This window comes from Hyaena hyaena, unplaced genomic scaffold (assembly GCF_003009895.1).
Source record: "Hyaena hyaena isolate Hyena2069 unplaced genomic scaffold, ASM300989v1 scaffold_580, whole genome shotgun sequence".
Classification (NCBI taxonomy): domain Eukaryota; kingdom Metazoa; phylum Chordata; class Mammalia; order Carnivora; family Hyaenidae; genus Hyaena; species Hyaena hyaena.
Window position 1 is genome coordinate 705952 of NW_024081213.1, and position 15778 is coordinate 721729.

Here is a 15778-nt window from a genome sequence, read left to right on the forward strand (position 1 = left end):
CTAGTCCGTGTCCATGCAAGAGTCAGTCTAACAAAGATATCGTTGTTTTGGCATGTATTACTTTTGATCACTTTTATTTGAATACAATATAAAGTATTTAAAATATCGACTTGTTTTAGAAGTTTGTATGTGTGTAGGGATGCGTGGAATTAGGACTACGAGATCATAGTAAAGCATGTGCTTCCCATACTAGAGAAGGAATGTGAGAAAAGATAGATTCTACTACAGGCAGTGGCCCCTCCTCCGTGGGGCATATGTTCCAAGACCTTACCCCCCCCCCCCCCCCCCCCCCCCCCCCCCCCCCCCCCCCGCCCAGTGGCTGCCTGAAACTGGATAGCATACTGATCTGGATATATGCCATGTTTTCCTATGCATACATACCTGTAATAAAGTTTAATTTATAAAGTAGACACAATAAAAAGTTAATAACTAATAATAAACTAGAACAGTTATAACAATATACTGTAATGAGACTTAGGGGAATGTGGTCTTTCTCCAAATATCTTATTTTGCTACACTCCTCCTCCTCCTCCTCCTCCTCCTCCTCGTGGTGATGTGACATGATAAATTCCTACATGATGAGATGAATGAGGTGAATGACGCAGACGCTGGGACAGCATTAGGCTGCTCTTGACCTTCTGATGCTGTGTCAGGGGAAGGAGGATCATCTTCTTCCTGACCAGGGTTGTCTGCAAGTAACCAAAACCTCAGAAAGGGAAGCTGTGAATAAGGCGGGGGTGGATTACTGAACAAAAGATATTATCTGAACGGTATTCTTTTAAAGACCTTGCAGTAAAAAGCCTTGACTTAAATTATATGTATTTTCAAGTTTTGCTGGTCTCTAAATTTGTTGAACTGTGATTCTGAGTAATCTTTTGACACAAAGTCTTGCAAAATTCTCTTTTTTGTGTAGGTCTTTCAAGAACTGTACAACTATATTTACTAAATCAATGGAACAAAATTATCAATTTTGTAACAAAAAAATCAGTAATAGTTTTAGTAAATCAACTACTTCGTTCAGAATACTAAGGAAAATATCCTAAGAAGTTAACGTTTGTCGTGGTTGTCATTAATTTGTCCTGTGCCATTACTTCATGTGTCAGTGTTTTCCTTCTGCATCACAATCAGCTGATGTACTTGTTACAAGTGTAGATTCGGGAGTCTTACTCCAGAATATTGAATCAGACTCTCTGAAGGCAGGGGACCAGAATCTGACATTTTAAACAAGCATCCCAGGTAATCCCACTCAGCCACGCTTTGAGAAGCACCGAATAGCACTAAAAAGGCCCCCTTTTTGTTTTTTGGTTTTTTTTTAATCTCCAGCATTGTCTGAGCCATATTGTACCATCAAGGGTACCAGGTAGGATTGTATAAGTACCCCAAACAATTAGCATCCTTAAAATCTGAACAGTAAAATGTCCTCCAGATAGCCCTTTAAAAATCTCATTGCACAAATCCATACTTCCTTTATAAAGTCATGCAGTTTGGATTGAGCAGTTCTTCCCACATGTTAATACAGAAAATAGAAGCCCTAGAACAAGCCCCCATTCCCACTGTTACCTTCTTATTCGGAGAAGCCCCAGCCATTAATATCTGCAGCAGTCCTGTCTAGAAGCAGAAATGTTCAGGTATCTTACTGCATGTTCTTCAGAAGTAAAGCTTTTGTAATTTATCAGGTGGAAGTGTTGCTTCCTCAGGTCAAAGCAGTCATATCTCTAAAAGTTAAGTAATCCACAGACGATTTAATATTAGGTCTCTTGTGTGTGCCCCACCTTCCCAAATTCTGAGAGTTCATAAAGGTACTTGGTAAGTCCCACCCCGTGTTCGCAAACAAAATACACTGTGCTCTTCCATTTAGGTCAAAAGTTCAAATAGTTTATAATTAAGAATCCATTTCCTTTTCTCAGTGTTTTCAAGGGGGCAAAGAATGAGAGTTTTAAAGGTTCAATACATCATCATGCTTGCAGTTTACAGTGTAGGCCTATGGTACCTTAAGAGCTATAGACGGATGTTTTCAGGGCTGCTCCTGTATTCATGTCTGCTGATAAAGAGCCAGACAGCAAGTGGGGGAAAGAGAAGAAAGGTGCCATGGTTTGAACTGCTCCAGGCTTAAGTCTGGCAGTGTTACTTTTCCTAAGATTATTTCCCACTGAACTTGATTGGGGCTAATCTGCCCTAAATTTGAACTGTAGAATTTGGGTTGCTATTGGGAAGGATTTGCTTCTGAGGGGAAAAAAAATATATAGTATGTATGCAGAATGCCTCTTTGCCTGGAGAGGAGCATCTGAAACATTCTATTAGGCAGAATTGATACCTGCCCTCCTTCTACAGCCTGGCCTGCTTTCTCGTGCATTTTTGCATTTGGACATCTCTTCCCTCTTTCTGGAAATGCTCATCAATCCGTGTCCCCACTCTCATGGCCCATTTCCTCTTTGAGGGCATTTATCCATCTTGCATACCCAGTTTAAGTCCCACCTTCTTTATGGAATTTTCTCTTATTCTCACAGGTAAAATTTAAAGGTGTCTTTTTAACGTAGTTCTGCTTTGACACTCCTACCCCATTGTACTTCTTGACCTGCTCTCATCTCTGTATTCTTGTTTCAGCAAATGCTGGTTGTCCAGACGAAGAAATGATTGAAGAACATCCAGTCTTTGCCAAGGCTTCCTTGTCCTTTTATCATGAAAACCTAATAATTTTCTTGTCTTTGTATCTTGAGATTTTCTTCATTCTTTTTTTTGTTTCCTGTTTTTCTCCTTTACTATTCCTGAATTTTATCACATAGTTGCTAATACTCTTAGGACTCTGATACTCCATGCCGGTGCCGTCAGGCACCTTAGAATAAATGTATGTAGCAGTGTGGCAGACACGAACTCCTTCCTTCGTTTTTCTATTTCTCCATCTGCCATTTTACTGTCCTGATTGCTGTGTCTTTGCTATATATCAGCTCTTCTCATAGATTTCATGTGTTTCCAGACCTGCACTTCTTTCCCACTGATCTGTTTGTTTACTCCTATGCCAATAGTACAAGTTTGCTGTTTTGAGTGCATTTTGATATCTGATAAGGCAGCTCTCTTCTCACTCGTTCTTTTTAACATTTCTTCACTTCTCATTGATGTACATTCTTCCATAAGAACTTTTAAATAGTTCTGTCTGATCCCAGAAGAAAACAAAAAGAAGCTGCATGCTTTACCTTGAAGTAGGAAGTTTTTGTTAAATATTAAGGCAGGAGCATACACTTAGCTGCAAATATAATTAGATATCTTGTCTTATGTTTTCATTGAGATTTTATAGTATTAAGTAATATGGTCTTGTTCCTTTCATAGTAAGTTTTATAGGTTTTTACTTTTATTGTGAAAATGGTACTTAATTTATTTCTAAGCAGTTGTTACCATAGAGAGGTTATTTGCCTATGTATCTTATTTTTACCCTACTTATCAAGTTCTTTTTTAATGGTGTTTTTTAAAATTAAGAGTTGCTTTGAGTCTAAGCATACAACACAATTAAAAATACAATTTCATCTTTTCCTGTATTTACGCTGACTCTTATCCTTTTGTGTTAGCTAGATTTCCAAAATAATTTTACATAATATGTATTCCTAGGGTACTTTTTGCCAAAGCACAATTTTTATTACTAGACGAGACCACGCTATGCCCTTTCCTATCCTTCCAAAACTAGATTAATACAATTCTAGACAAAAACTTGAAGGTTTTCTTTTTGTTTTCCCTTGAACTTAGGGTAGCCTAGTGTAAATAAGCACTAAGCAACCAATTTCCGCTTTCTCTTCTTTGGTCCCCACCGTAGTTTTCCTAATTGTCAAATTCAAGTGTATCTTTTCCACAGCCTAGGAGAGAGTGTGGAGACTTCCCCAGCCTACCCACCTCCCGCCCGCACCCCAAGAACTTAAATTTCCCTAGTCAGGTAATCCTACTTATTAATCAGAGTGCACGTAAACACACCTGTGTATACCTTCCTGCATCCCTGTATTTCTTTTAGCTTTTCTGGTTTTATGAAAGAAGCCTTCCTTCTTTGACTGAGGAGATCTACTTTTAAATGTGAGCTCAAGTGTCAGTTTCAAGGAAACTGGAAAGGCTCAAGGAAAGCCTCAGCTCTTCCTGTTCTTTCCTATTCCCTGTACGCTTTCCTAGCAACACAAAACATGTCACAGGTAGGGTTTTCCATTTATTTCGTGTGATTATCTGGAAATAATAATCAGTCCAGTCCCAACTGGACTAAAAGATCCGTCAGGGCAGATCTGGTATCTGTTTTTGCCTCAGGTTCCCCCCCAGCACCTGCACAGTGCCTGCCCCACAGAGGATCCTCAGGACTTGCTTGCTGGCTGAGCACAGAGACTGAGGATGAGGCAGCATGGGCCGTCAGTGCTGGTGAAGCACTTTCTTGTAGGAGCCCCACATAGAATGCTGCTAGTGGCTTCATTGTATGTTCATTACAAGAGGTTCAACCTACTGTTTAGCCTTCCAGTGGATTTTTAATGGATTCGGGGACCTACAATAATGAAATACAAGTTTTGTAAATAATCTCAGTTCTTGTCTTTTTGAAAAAATATTTTTAAACCACATTAATACCCTCAAATCATCCAGAAATTTGTCTTATTGGCATTTTCATGGCTTACTGCATAGAAGTTCACTTTTCAAAAGAATATCTTAAAACATAGTGATGATAAGTGCTGTTTAAAAGTTATTTCATATGTTATCATGTGCAAGTTTTCCTGAATTTTTATTTTTAAAATTTTTCTTTTTTTAATATTTTATTTCTGAGAGATTGAGAGAGAGAGAACATGAGCAGGGGAGGGTCAGAGAGAGAGGGAGACACAGAATCCGAAACAGGCTTCAGGCTCTGAGCTAGCTGTCAACACAGAGCCCAACGGGGGGCTCGAACTCATGAACCGCGAGATCATGACCTGAGCTGATGGCGGACGCTTAACCGACTGAGCCACCCAGGCACCCCCATGAATTTAGATATTTAATAAATTTTAGACATACAATGCAAATCTATGTGCACGTTAATAATATTATTGTTTAGTGTATTCCTTGGCCTTTACTAATTCCCATTGAAGGCTTATCAGTTACTAGAGTCATTCCTTTCAGTTTGGAAGAACATTTATTTTGTAATGTCACATTTTGCAGAATGGCTATATAGAAAACATGTGATGACATGATTATAAGGCAGTCTTGTACTCTCCAATGTTAATGTTCACTGCTCTGCATTGACATGCTTTTCTTTTTTATTTCTTCATTTTATTGCAACAACCAGTGTGCTCTTAAAAGTGTGGTAGGTAATATTTTGAGTGGGAAAGCATGAAGCTTGTTTCTTTCATATACAGATCCTGAAATGGAAAATGAAGAACCACCATCCTCTGAAAACGATTCTCAGAATCAGAGTGCCGAACAGATTGCACCAACTTCTCAGGAGGTTGATTTGGTTGATCAAGAGTCTCCTGAGGAAAGTTCTCTAAACTCGCAACCAGAATCATTACCTCCAGCAGATACGGACAATGCTGCAAGTGTCTCTCCTTCTGAACAGATTCCCGACCCCATGGAAAACCATGAGACTATGAGTCTTGATGGTGAATGTACAGATTTAGATAACCAGCTTCAAGAACAATCAGAAACTGAGGAAGACTCCAATCCTAATGTTAGCTGGGGTAAAAAGGTCCAGCCTATAGACTCCATATTAGCAGACTGGAATGAAGATATAGAAGCATTTGAAATGATGGAGAAAGATGAACTATGACTCACTAAAGAATCTGGTGGTAGGTATTTAAAAAGAAAAGGCAAACTGTGGTTAACAGACACCCTGATACTAAGCAGGCTCTCTCCTGGGAGTCTTTAAGTATGGTGATGAACAACCACGTTCTGACTGAGACCGTTAACACAGGAGTCTGGAGCATGCCGTGTTAGAATTGACCTTGCTTAAAACCGTCCCATCAAAAATGGAAACTCACGCCCCTCCCCCTCCCCCCACCCTGCCCCCATGACAGCATCACGCCACCCTGCCGCACCTCAGGCCAGGAAAGGATGGCTGGGCATTCCTAGGAACCACATTTCTGCAGTCTTGTCAGATAGATGAGAAACCAGTTTGGTTAACAGTGGAGTGGAGTATAGGAATTTGTATAGCTTTCTAATTAAAGGAAGCTCAGCTTTCTTGGTTTTGGGGTTAAAGGCTCTTTGGGGGAAAGTACAGCTGAGCACTGTGGGCATTCTGCTCTGCTGCCTCCACAGAAGCACTCAGAGCGACCTAAGTGACTGTGGAGCAGATGCGTCATGGTGACAGCAGCCTTTGCTCCTCACTCTCACTTGCTTCATTGTGTAACAACTGATCAAGATGACTAGATTTTTTTCTTTCTTAACAATGTCCTTTTCATTTAAACCAAAGGTGAAGCCATTGTGCTTTCTCAGTGAGTTCTCCGCATAAAGGCTAATCATTGGGACCAGGGGAAAAGGTCATATACTGTATTGTGGGAATTGGTTACTTAATACTTTTGAAAAATGGAACAAGGGAGAAACTGTAATGTTGTGGTATGAACTTGCCATTGAGCCTTCCATTGGGATGGCTGTGACTAACCTGAAATGGCACTTAAAGTTCTGTCCTTGTAGGGCAAATTATAAATCCTTTCCAGTTCATCGCTCTTAGAGGTGATTACCTCTAGCCATCAGCCTTACTCCATCCCATGTTTAGTATGCAATTTGAGCCGCCAGGGCCATATCGCCAGTAGCTAAGTACATTCTGTTCCATTTTTCTATCTTAGGGAGCCGTAATAAAACTGTGGTAGTGATCTGAAAACCCTAGGGAAACTACTATTTTTCTTCTTTGAAACTATGGTTTCTAAAGTTGCACCTAAGGAGTCTGTCACATTTTCTGTTGAATCATGGTTTTTAAGTTGTTTCGGTTTTGTTTTAACTTATATTCCTTCTGATATGGACTTGAAATTAGTCTACGGTAACCTGTGAAGGACACTTACACAGTAGCAACTAACGTATAGCCATATAGCTCAATGAGAATTTATTTTTCTCCTTTTTTTTTTTTTCTTTTTCTTTTCTTTTTTTGGTGGCAGTCTGGTGCTGGCCACATTTAAGTTTTTTAAAATTGTTGTTGATATCCTAGAGACAGCCCTGTAGTAGAAATCATGGTTTTATTCATTTTATTTGTTTTAAACTTCCCTAAGTCAGTTCTGAAGGAGTATTTGTGAGACTTAATTTTCTTTCTCTTTACCATGACATGACCTAATAATCTTTTCTTAAAACACAGTTTTGAGGTACTAATGAACCGAAACCATATACGGGGCTGTTACCAGCAGCGCTGTACTCTAGTTATGTATATTCATGTACAGTATGTCTTAGATCCCACATAGGCATATTCTTTTGTAAGGGGATGAATAGCTGCTTTCAGAAATTCCAGCTAAATGTAACTGGGTCAATGAGTAATAAAACTAATAGAGAAGTCACTTTCTGGGGGAGGGGGAGGGATGGGGAAGAGTAGTATTATAAGACCTTTATTGGCCCATAATTAAACCTGACACTAAAGTGGATATTTTAGTCTTTCTGCATGTGAACTGTGGTGTAAGAAGATAGAACTATAATACATACCATATACGGAAGGATACATGTAGTGCTTTGTTCATCTTAATTGCAAAGCTGCCAAAATAGCTGAAGCTTAATTATTTGACTTGCCTTGATTTGTAGGACTGGGGCTTGGAGAAAAGGAGCAGATGTTCCTCTAAGACTTTGATTACAGAAGCCTTATATACATTGATTTGATTTTGTATTTGTAGCTCAGAGTCGTCGTTGTCCAAATCCAACTTTCTAAGTTAGCAAAACAACGAATTTTTTTTTTTCCAGCCAAGATCTCACGGTATACGAGAACCAGCTTATATGACAACCAGCTTACTCTCCTTTCCTTTGGCCATTAGGGGGAGTTGTTGCCATTTTTTGATGCCTAGAAGCAAATTCCCTTTTTTAGAAAAGTGAATCCTTTAAAAAAAAAAAAAAAAGTAACAAATTATACTTAACACCCAGAAAGAATCATATTTGACTTTTCCCTAGTTAAGAAGATGTAATGTTCAGCTTCAAAACTCTCAGCATTATCATTATTCATTATTATTATTATTATTATTATTTAACGTACTGCCATGAAGTTGTTTTTGAGTTCATTAAAAAATTCCAACAGCATTAGGTGGGTTTTTTTTTTTTATGTTTTGTTTTTTAAATACCTTTGATAGACATTTTATTTACTTCCTAAATATTCAGGGATGAGACCCTGAATTTTAGAAACATCTGGTCTACCTCAGTTAAATGTTGACTGCATAGAAATAGAGCTGAAATGATCACCACAGCCATAAAATTGTTTGACTAAGAAGGAGTTATACAATGTTTACAAACCTGGAATCAAGTAAGGAATTTATCTGAAAGTGAAAAGTTAGATATTAGAGCAAGTGTTTAATTCAGGTATTTTCAAGTTTTAAAACTTAACTTGTTTACCTACTAAAAATAGCTATAGTTTTTTTTTCTGCTTGTAAAAGTCTATTGAAATGATATACCCTAATTTGCAATAATTTTCCCATGAAGTTTTAGGTATGAAAGAATTGTAATTTACTGGGTATGTTTAGGATGGGAAATTTTGTTGGGTAGGTTTTTTTTTTTTTTCTTTTTAACCTTTAATAGGCTTCCAAACAGTTGTTTCAAGAACAAATTACTTTTTGACATCATACTTTTCCCTTTTTCTTCAGTTATTAGTAAAATTAAAAATTGTGCACTCTCTGGTTTTAATTTCTAATATGCTTATTCTTTTGAGAATTTTTTAAAAAATTCAAATTACCATCATAGCCCTTTTTACAGTAAAACCAGCATTTGTTCCCTCACCAAACCCCATGTCAGATTCATTATAAAGGAAGCTCAGCATAAATAATTCAAATAGTGCTTATAATTTTGGAGGCGAGGGGGGGCTGATTTAGTAAATATTCCAACCGGTCGTTTTATGCACAAGGCTTCAGTCAGAACATAGAGAAAAAAAACATTCTGTGAATGAAATATTGTATGTTCAGATTTTATAAAAGACATTTTTAAAAGCCCAATTTACAGCCGTATATTTTCTTATGATGTAATTTATGAAAAAGATGTCTGTACTAACAGGTGCTGTAACACTACTGTTGTTGGATTTTATTGTTTGGTGATAAATGTATACAATATTTCTAAGGGAAACTATGTACTGTGATGTAAAAGTCTGGGCAAAATGTATATAATCCTTGTATATAAATTGTGTATTTGATTATAATTACTGATTGTAAAGATTTAATAAAATATGTAAATATTCTGGTCTAGTTTTAATTTGGATTCCTAGCATCACTTCGCCTCTCTTTATGCTTTGGTATCTCTTTAAAAAAATTTTTCATCACTCTGTCTTCCCTTTCATTTTCATTTTATCCCCGGGAGAGTGAATCTGGGAACAGGTTAGGGTGTAGAAACAAACACTGAAGAGTTCCACAACTCAAATAGTGCCAAGGACCCTCAGAGCGGTTAGTTTGAGACCGCTCAGAGTTAGTAATTTACAGTGTCAGTATTGGTTACATGTTTATGTTTTGTGTTTACTTGTATTGAATAAAATCAGTTCTTTTGACATTATCATTTAAAGTAACCCCAAGCCTCTCCTGTTAGTTCCAGTGAGGCCATTTCCTTTTAGCAGCCACTTTCAAATACTGTGATACCGCGCTCTTCATCCGTACTGTTCCTTGAGTTTCTGGGCACAGACATCTTGAAAGTCCTCATAATAACCACTATTATCTATGGGTAATTGCTTTCTTTAAAGATGAGCAAGTTTGAAGTTCTAAGCATCCTACTCAGAGTTCCACGTTTGGTGACCGGGCAATGGCATGGGAGCCCAGGTCTGTTTCCTGTGCCCATGGTCCTTTCTTTCAGTGGCGCCTTTCAGAAAGTGTCCAGGTCCTTTCTCTCTCTTTCTGTCCTTGCTCCTCCCACCCCATTATGGTTTCTGCTCACCTTTTGCTCAGCCACTACCCTCCCACCTGACCACTTTCTCCGCACTGGGGATTGAAGTTTAGAAACGGTAGCATCTATTCTCAGGTTCTTTGGACATTAAATCTCATCTCAGCCTGCCTCCGTTCCCCTAGGACAATGCACCACTATTTCAGGAAGAGTTTAAAGGATACATAGCATCTCTTGGAAGATTTCAACAGGGAGGTTGTCTTTCTTTCTTGGGTACAGCAAACTTAAGAGTTCTTTCTACTAAGGGAAGCAAAGTAATGTAAGGGTTGAGAATGCTAAGTGTCAGCACCTCCCTGCCAGTAAAGTTCCTAATTCCCAAAGCCTTGCTCTTGATTTACTCTAATAAGCCTGGTGGTCTGTAGTGTTCATCTGCAGTGAAGTAGTAAATGGGAGGCCGCTGATGACCCTTGAGGATCCTCTTAATTCATAAAAGAAGTCACTTGTCACCCCAGATGACAGAAGAATGCTTAAGTCGATGACAAGATGAAATATAATGCTAGATGAAGAAAAATCTAGAACTGTATATAAAGTATGATCTCAACTCTGTTGTATATGTGGAGACTCATTTATTCAACAAAGACTTAGCACGTCCTGTGTGTTAGCTGTTATCTGGTACCTGAGGGTTGGACAGCACATAGTAAAGAAGATAGGAAATAAAATAGTAAATAAATACGATAATGGGTTTATGAAGTAAAAGAACTTCAGGTGAGAGGAATAGTGCTGGAAATCAGCACGGTGTAGAATTCTCTTAAAAAACCAAAATATCAACTGTGGATTTGGGCAATTTCTATTTTCCTTATTTACAACTGTCTCTGTTTTCATAAGTTTCCAAAACGAGCATTATGACTTTATAAATAAAAACAGTCTAGGTCAGCTAAAGGATGAAAGGGAGAAAGAAAAATACCACGCCAGAACCCTACCATCCTGTGTGTGGTTCTGCGCGGTTGAAGTCCCCGGCGCGCCATACAGCTCTCAGGACAGCAGAATATGCCACCCCCGAATATGCCACTTTGGCAAATTGATTATTGTGAATTAAAGTTACTTAAGAAACAGCCGATGCAAAAAAAAAAAAGACGCTCTGACCTTCCCTTGTCCTCCTGAAAAGAGGAAATAAATCTCCCATGTGAAAGGTGCCCTCCCTGTACCAGTAGGATAGAAGGCATTCCTACACCGGAGAGAGGGAAGTTAGGGCTGAGAGGCTGGTCTGAACAAACCTTGTTACTTGCTACACCAGGTCTTGCCAATTCTTCACATTTTTATTACTTCCTTGCCTAAAAGGTATAAAAGTTGCCTGCTCTGGTCATTTCTTTGAGTTTCATATATTTATGGGCTCCCAGACATACAAAATTAAATTTGATTTTCTCTTGTTAATCTGTCTTATGTCAATTTAATTATTAGACCAGCCAAAGAACCTAACAGGGAAAAAGGGGAAGGCTTTTCTCCTCTACGGCAGCATATAGCTGGGATTCAAAAGTTTATCAGGAAGAGTGTGTGGAATAGGAAAAAGGGAAAGGGATCTAAAACAGCCCTAAGATAGCTGGCATTTAAGGCAATAGGAGAAAGGGTTTGTATAAAACAATGAAAAAGGGCAGGTGGAGAGGGAGGAGGAAGATGAAGACAGAGCAGTATCACAAAAACCAGAAGGAAAGATGATTTCAGGGAAAAAAGGTGGGGAAGAATCTGCCCCAAAGCATTCATGCCAGCAAACTTGCACGTAAGAATGTAGGCTCAGTGGGGCTCTATCATCCAATATTTGAGAACAGCCAGAAAACTAGGTGAAATTTCACCTTAAACAGTGCTCAGGTTGAAATAGAGGTGATAACAAAGGCTTCCAGTTTGTACTCGCTGAGCTGGCAGATCCTGAACCTCCAAATACCTAGGCTCCTCCATTTTCAAGGCACCATTCACCAATCTCCAGTTCTAGATTTTTTATGTGCCCCAAAGGCCTCCTCCAACGGTTGAGATTTTCTGGCTTAACTTCCCAAATGGTGATTATGTGGCTTTCCAAATAGAGATGACTGGTTTAATCAGGCAGGTCAATGGGGGGAAAAAGTCTCATCCATTCACCTTCCTACAATTCTAATGTCAACCATCAACACCACCTTCTCTGACCTGAGACAATGAAAGTTCCTCTCCCGAACCCCATTCAGATTTCCACTCCATCAACTGGTATGGCCAGACTGCTGACAGCTTCACACCCCAACTTCTTCCTTCTAGGGGTTCCCTGACTCCCACCCAGGATACATCTGTAAGCCGCTGCTCAGCCTATAGTGATTTCTTCAAGTTCCCACAATAATCTAAGAGGACTCATCCGGTCAGCTCTCCATTCATAGGCAGTATGATGACTAATGCCCTCTTCATAGACCTGATAATAAAAAGAGCTGCCACTTTTTGAATCCTCACTAGACATAAACATACACTGGGCATGCTATATTGGTGAGTCCTTATCCATCTAACAACCTAATAAAATGTATGTATTTTCATTTTTAGATCAGGAAAAATAAGATTCAGCAAAGTGGAGTGGCACAAAGCCAGTTAGATGGATATGGGATTTGAGTCTGGATTAATCCAAAATGTTTAATGTTTAGTTTTGAGAGAGAGCACAACAGGGGAGGGGCAGAGAGAGAGGGAGACACAGGATCTGAAGTAGGCTCCAGGCTCCACGCTGTCAGCACGGAGCCTGACACGGGGCTCAAACTTACAAACTCTGAGATCATGACCTGAGCTGAAGTCAGACGCTTAACCAGCTGAACCACCCAGGTGCCCCAAGTCTAGATTAATCTAAATCGGATTACTACACAGGGTGCCTTTCCTAACGATGCACAGTGATCCATTTGAACCAAGTGTTATTATGGCTGCTAAACAAGGCTGAATCAGAGATCTTTACAATGTTATACTGCTAACCAGCTAGCCACCAAAGGGATCTGGGAATTGAAGGTACTTTGCATTTACCAAAGGGGTAGGAATAGGAGAATGGACTGCTTTCAGATTCAAGCCTATGGTCTCTGGGCCAGAAAATATTTACTTTATTGGAAACCCTTCAAAAGACGGGGAGGTAGGTGTCCCTCTTTCCAAGGCAACTACCAGTTTCTCAGAGCTTTGGCCGAAATATATTATCATCTCCAGTCAGAATGGCCAGACTTAGGAGACCTCTATAAGCCATACAAGAAAACTGCAAGAGTGGGTTTACCGGCTCATTACGGGACTGGGAGCCCCTGGAGAAAATGGGAAAGTTTAGCGTACTCATCTTTTCCTCCCCTATACCAGTACCGGGCTCTTGAAGGGCACTCACTAACCTTTTCTGGAGGAATTGAAGGAAATACCTGGTTGTGAACAAATGGACAAACGAAAGAGCCATGATTTGCAGTCACGGAGGTGTGTCCAAAAAATGAGGTACCAGCTTTGAAGACAGCTGTATGAAGAAAATCCTAAAATATTTATTGGAATATTAGAATATTTATTGTCTGTTGGAAGCAGACCTTGCAGGGAACATAACTCATGTAGTGAGCTCAGAGTTTTAGAGCCAAAAGAATTCTGTTTCTATTACATCACGGATTCTCCTCATTGGACAGAACACTGAAACCAGAGGTGGGAAGTGACCTGACTAAGGTCACCCACATCCAGGATTGACTAAGTCTTTAGTTCTGGTGCAACTTTTTCAAAGCCATTCTCCATGCTTCACAGCCTCAGGACCTTCATTCCTTTGCAAGTTAACATTCAGCCAGTGAGATCATTACTAACTTCAGAGGTGCCCCTGACGTGCCTTTGTGAAACTCGAGGGCTCCACTGAACACAGTTGAAAAACTACCGACTTAGATAATTTATTGTTCGTTATTTAAACTTTAAGCACGTTCAAGCAAAAAAAAGTCTTTTAATTCCCAGAAAACTGGGTATTCTCATTGGCAGCATGTATTCTTCTCTTCCTTTCCTGATGAATAAACCCATTAATGAAAGAATACACTGTGTACTTCTTTTGTTCTGTTATTCATCTGAATTAATGTGTGTGGGCAAAGCTCAGATGGGGAGACCAAGATCCAAATCTTGCTGCCTGGTGGGCCCTCTTGTAGGTCTTAAACCCCAGGCTTCTCAAGCTTTCTTTGTGGTGTTGGCAGAAATGGTTCTCTTTAGACCCAAATCACCGAACTGAAATTTCTAACTTTGAACTTCTTCTGGGTAAGATACAGAATGGCAAGGATAGGGGTGCCTGGGTGGCTCAGTCGGTTAAGCGTCTGACTTCGGCTCAGGTCATGATCTCACGGTTCGTGGGTTTGAGCCCCGTGTCGGGCTCTGTGCTGACCGCCAGCTCAGAGCCTGGAGCCTGCTTCAGATTCTGTGTCTCCCTCTCTCTCTGACCTTCCCTGTTCATGCTGTCTCTCTCTCTCTCTCTCAGAAATAAATAAAACATTAAAAAAGAAAAAGAATGGCAAGGATAAACAACCTGTTTGTATTGGTACTGGTAAAGCAATAATGGAAAATTCCAGACTCCTGAACATCTAGAGATGGCTCATGGTTAGCCAGCAGTTTCTAAATCTCTGTAAAATTCTCTAATAGCTGATAGTAATAATGACCACATATTGGATGTTTACTATATGCATAGAACTTATGAGCCCATATGAAACAGGCACCATTTTTGTTCCCCATTTTACTGATGAGAAAGCTGAAGCCTAGTAGTTGGGATCTTAATGCAAAGAAACACACTCTGGCTAAATCAGGCAGGATGGTAGGGAGATACTGAAGAGAGAGAATTCTCTTGGAGGGTTCCAGTTGTGGCAACAAGGGGAGCTGGGGGAGGGAAGATTTTCTCAATGTGGAAAATCTGAAGATTCTGAGCCAGACTGCTGAGATTAGAATCCTAGCTCTACCCCTTACTCTGTGTGACCTTGACCTGGGCCTCTCAGTTTCCTCATCTGTAATGTAATATTAACAGTAGAACCTATTGTTAGCTATTGTGCAAAGTGCTATGCAAATGTGCTTTTAAGTCTCCTCCTGTCCACCACTGCCCTCCCCTCCCCTCCCCAGAGATTGCTGTCCTTGAGCTTCAACTATAAATTCTAGCCATATTAATCAGTTCTATGTTATCACTAGTAGGAGCTTTGGCCGTGTGATATGTCCTTGGACTTCTGGTGGGTCCGGGCGGAGATGTGGGGAGAGTACCCCACCAGAAGAAACAGACCTAATCATCTCATTCTCTCAAAAGACAGCAGAAAAGATCCTTTGAAACAATAGAAGATTTCAAAAGCCGTATTTGGGGAAGAAACAAAGGAGTGGCCTGGATTATTTTTTTTTATAGGTTTTGTGCAACAGGAGACCATTGTAATAAATTAAATCTCAGAAAGAAACAAAGTAGATACAAGGGAGCAGGGCCTGCCCTGGGGACGTGTTATTACCCGCAAGAGCTCCCAGGGGCAGGCCCACCAGGCGGGGGTGCTCACTAGCTCTTCAACACAGTCCCTAAGGAGGCCTCTGAATAACGCTGGCAGCACTGAGCCAGGAACAGCCATGGGAGCTATTACACGAGAGGACCCCCAGCTCCCAGAACGGTGCTGTGGAGAGAGAGGATGGTAGCCCACTGCTGGGGTTCTGGGCTACAGAGTGCTGGTCTCGGCACAGACACAGAGAATGGGCCCCTAATTGTCAAAGAGCTGTATTGGAACAGTGGTGGAAGGGATTTAGGAAAGAAAGGAAAAGAAGGAAAGGAAAGAGGGAAGAAAGAAAGGGAAGAAGAAGGAAGAAAGGAAGGAAGGAAGGAAGGGAGGGAGGA

General features: G+C 40.1%; 1 protein-coding gene and 1 long non-coding RNA gene across 4 annotated transcripts in view; one reads left to right on the forward strand and one right to left on the reverse strand.

Moving 5' to 3' along the window:
* The window catches only part of EDEM3 (ER degradation enhancing alpha-mannosidase like protein 3), a 68419-nt gene extending 59092 nt beyond the window's left edge, over positions 1–9327 (forward strand). For all 3 annotated transcript variants that reach the window (XM_039256625.1, XM_039256623.1, XM_039256624.1), the window contains one exon: positions 5343–9327. In XM_039256625.1, coding sequence (XP_039112556.1) covers positions 5343–5752 — 410 coding nt within the window. In that variant the 3' untranslated portion in view covers positions 5753–9327. The remainder of the gene's footprint in view (positions 1–5342) is intronic.
* Positions 1–15778, reverse strand: part of LOC120248318 — a 43187-nt gene that overhangs the window by 11134 nt on the left and 16275 nt on the right. Inside the window, exon 4 of the long non-coding RNA XR_005532553.1 lies at positions 1561–1715. This is a non-coding gene — a long non-coding RNA (uncharacterized LOC120248318). The remainder of the gene's footprint in view (positions 1–1560; positions 1716–15778) is intronic.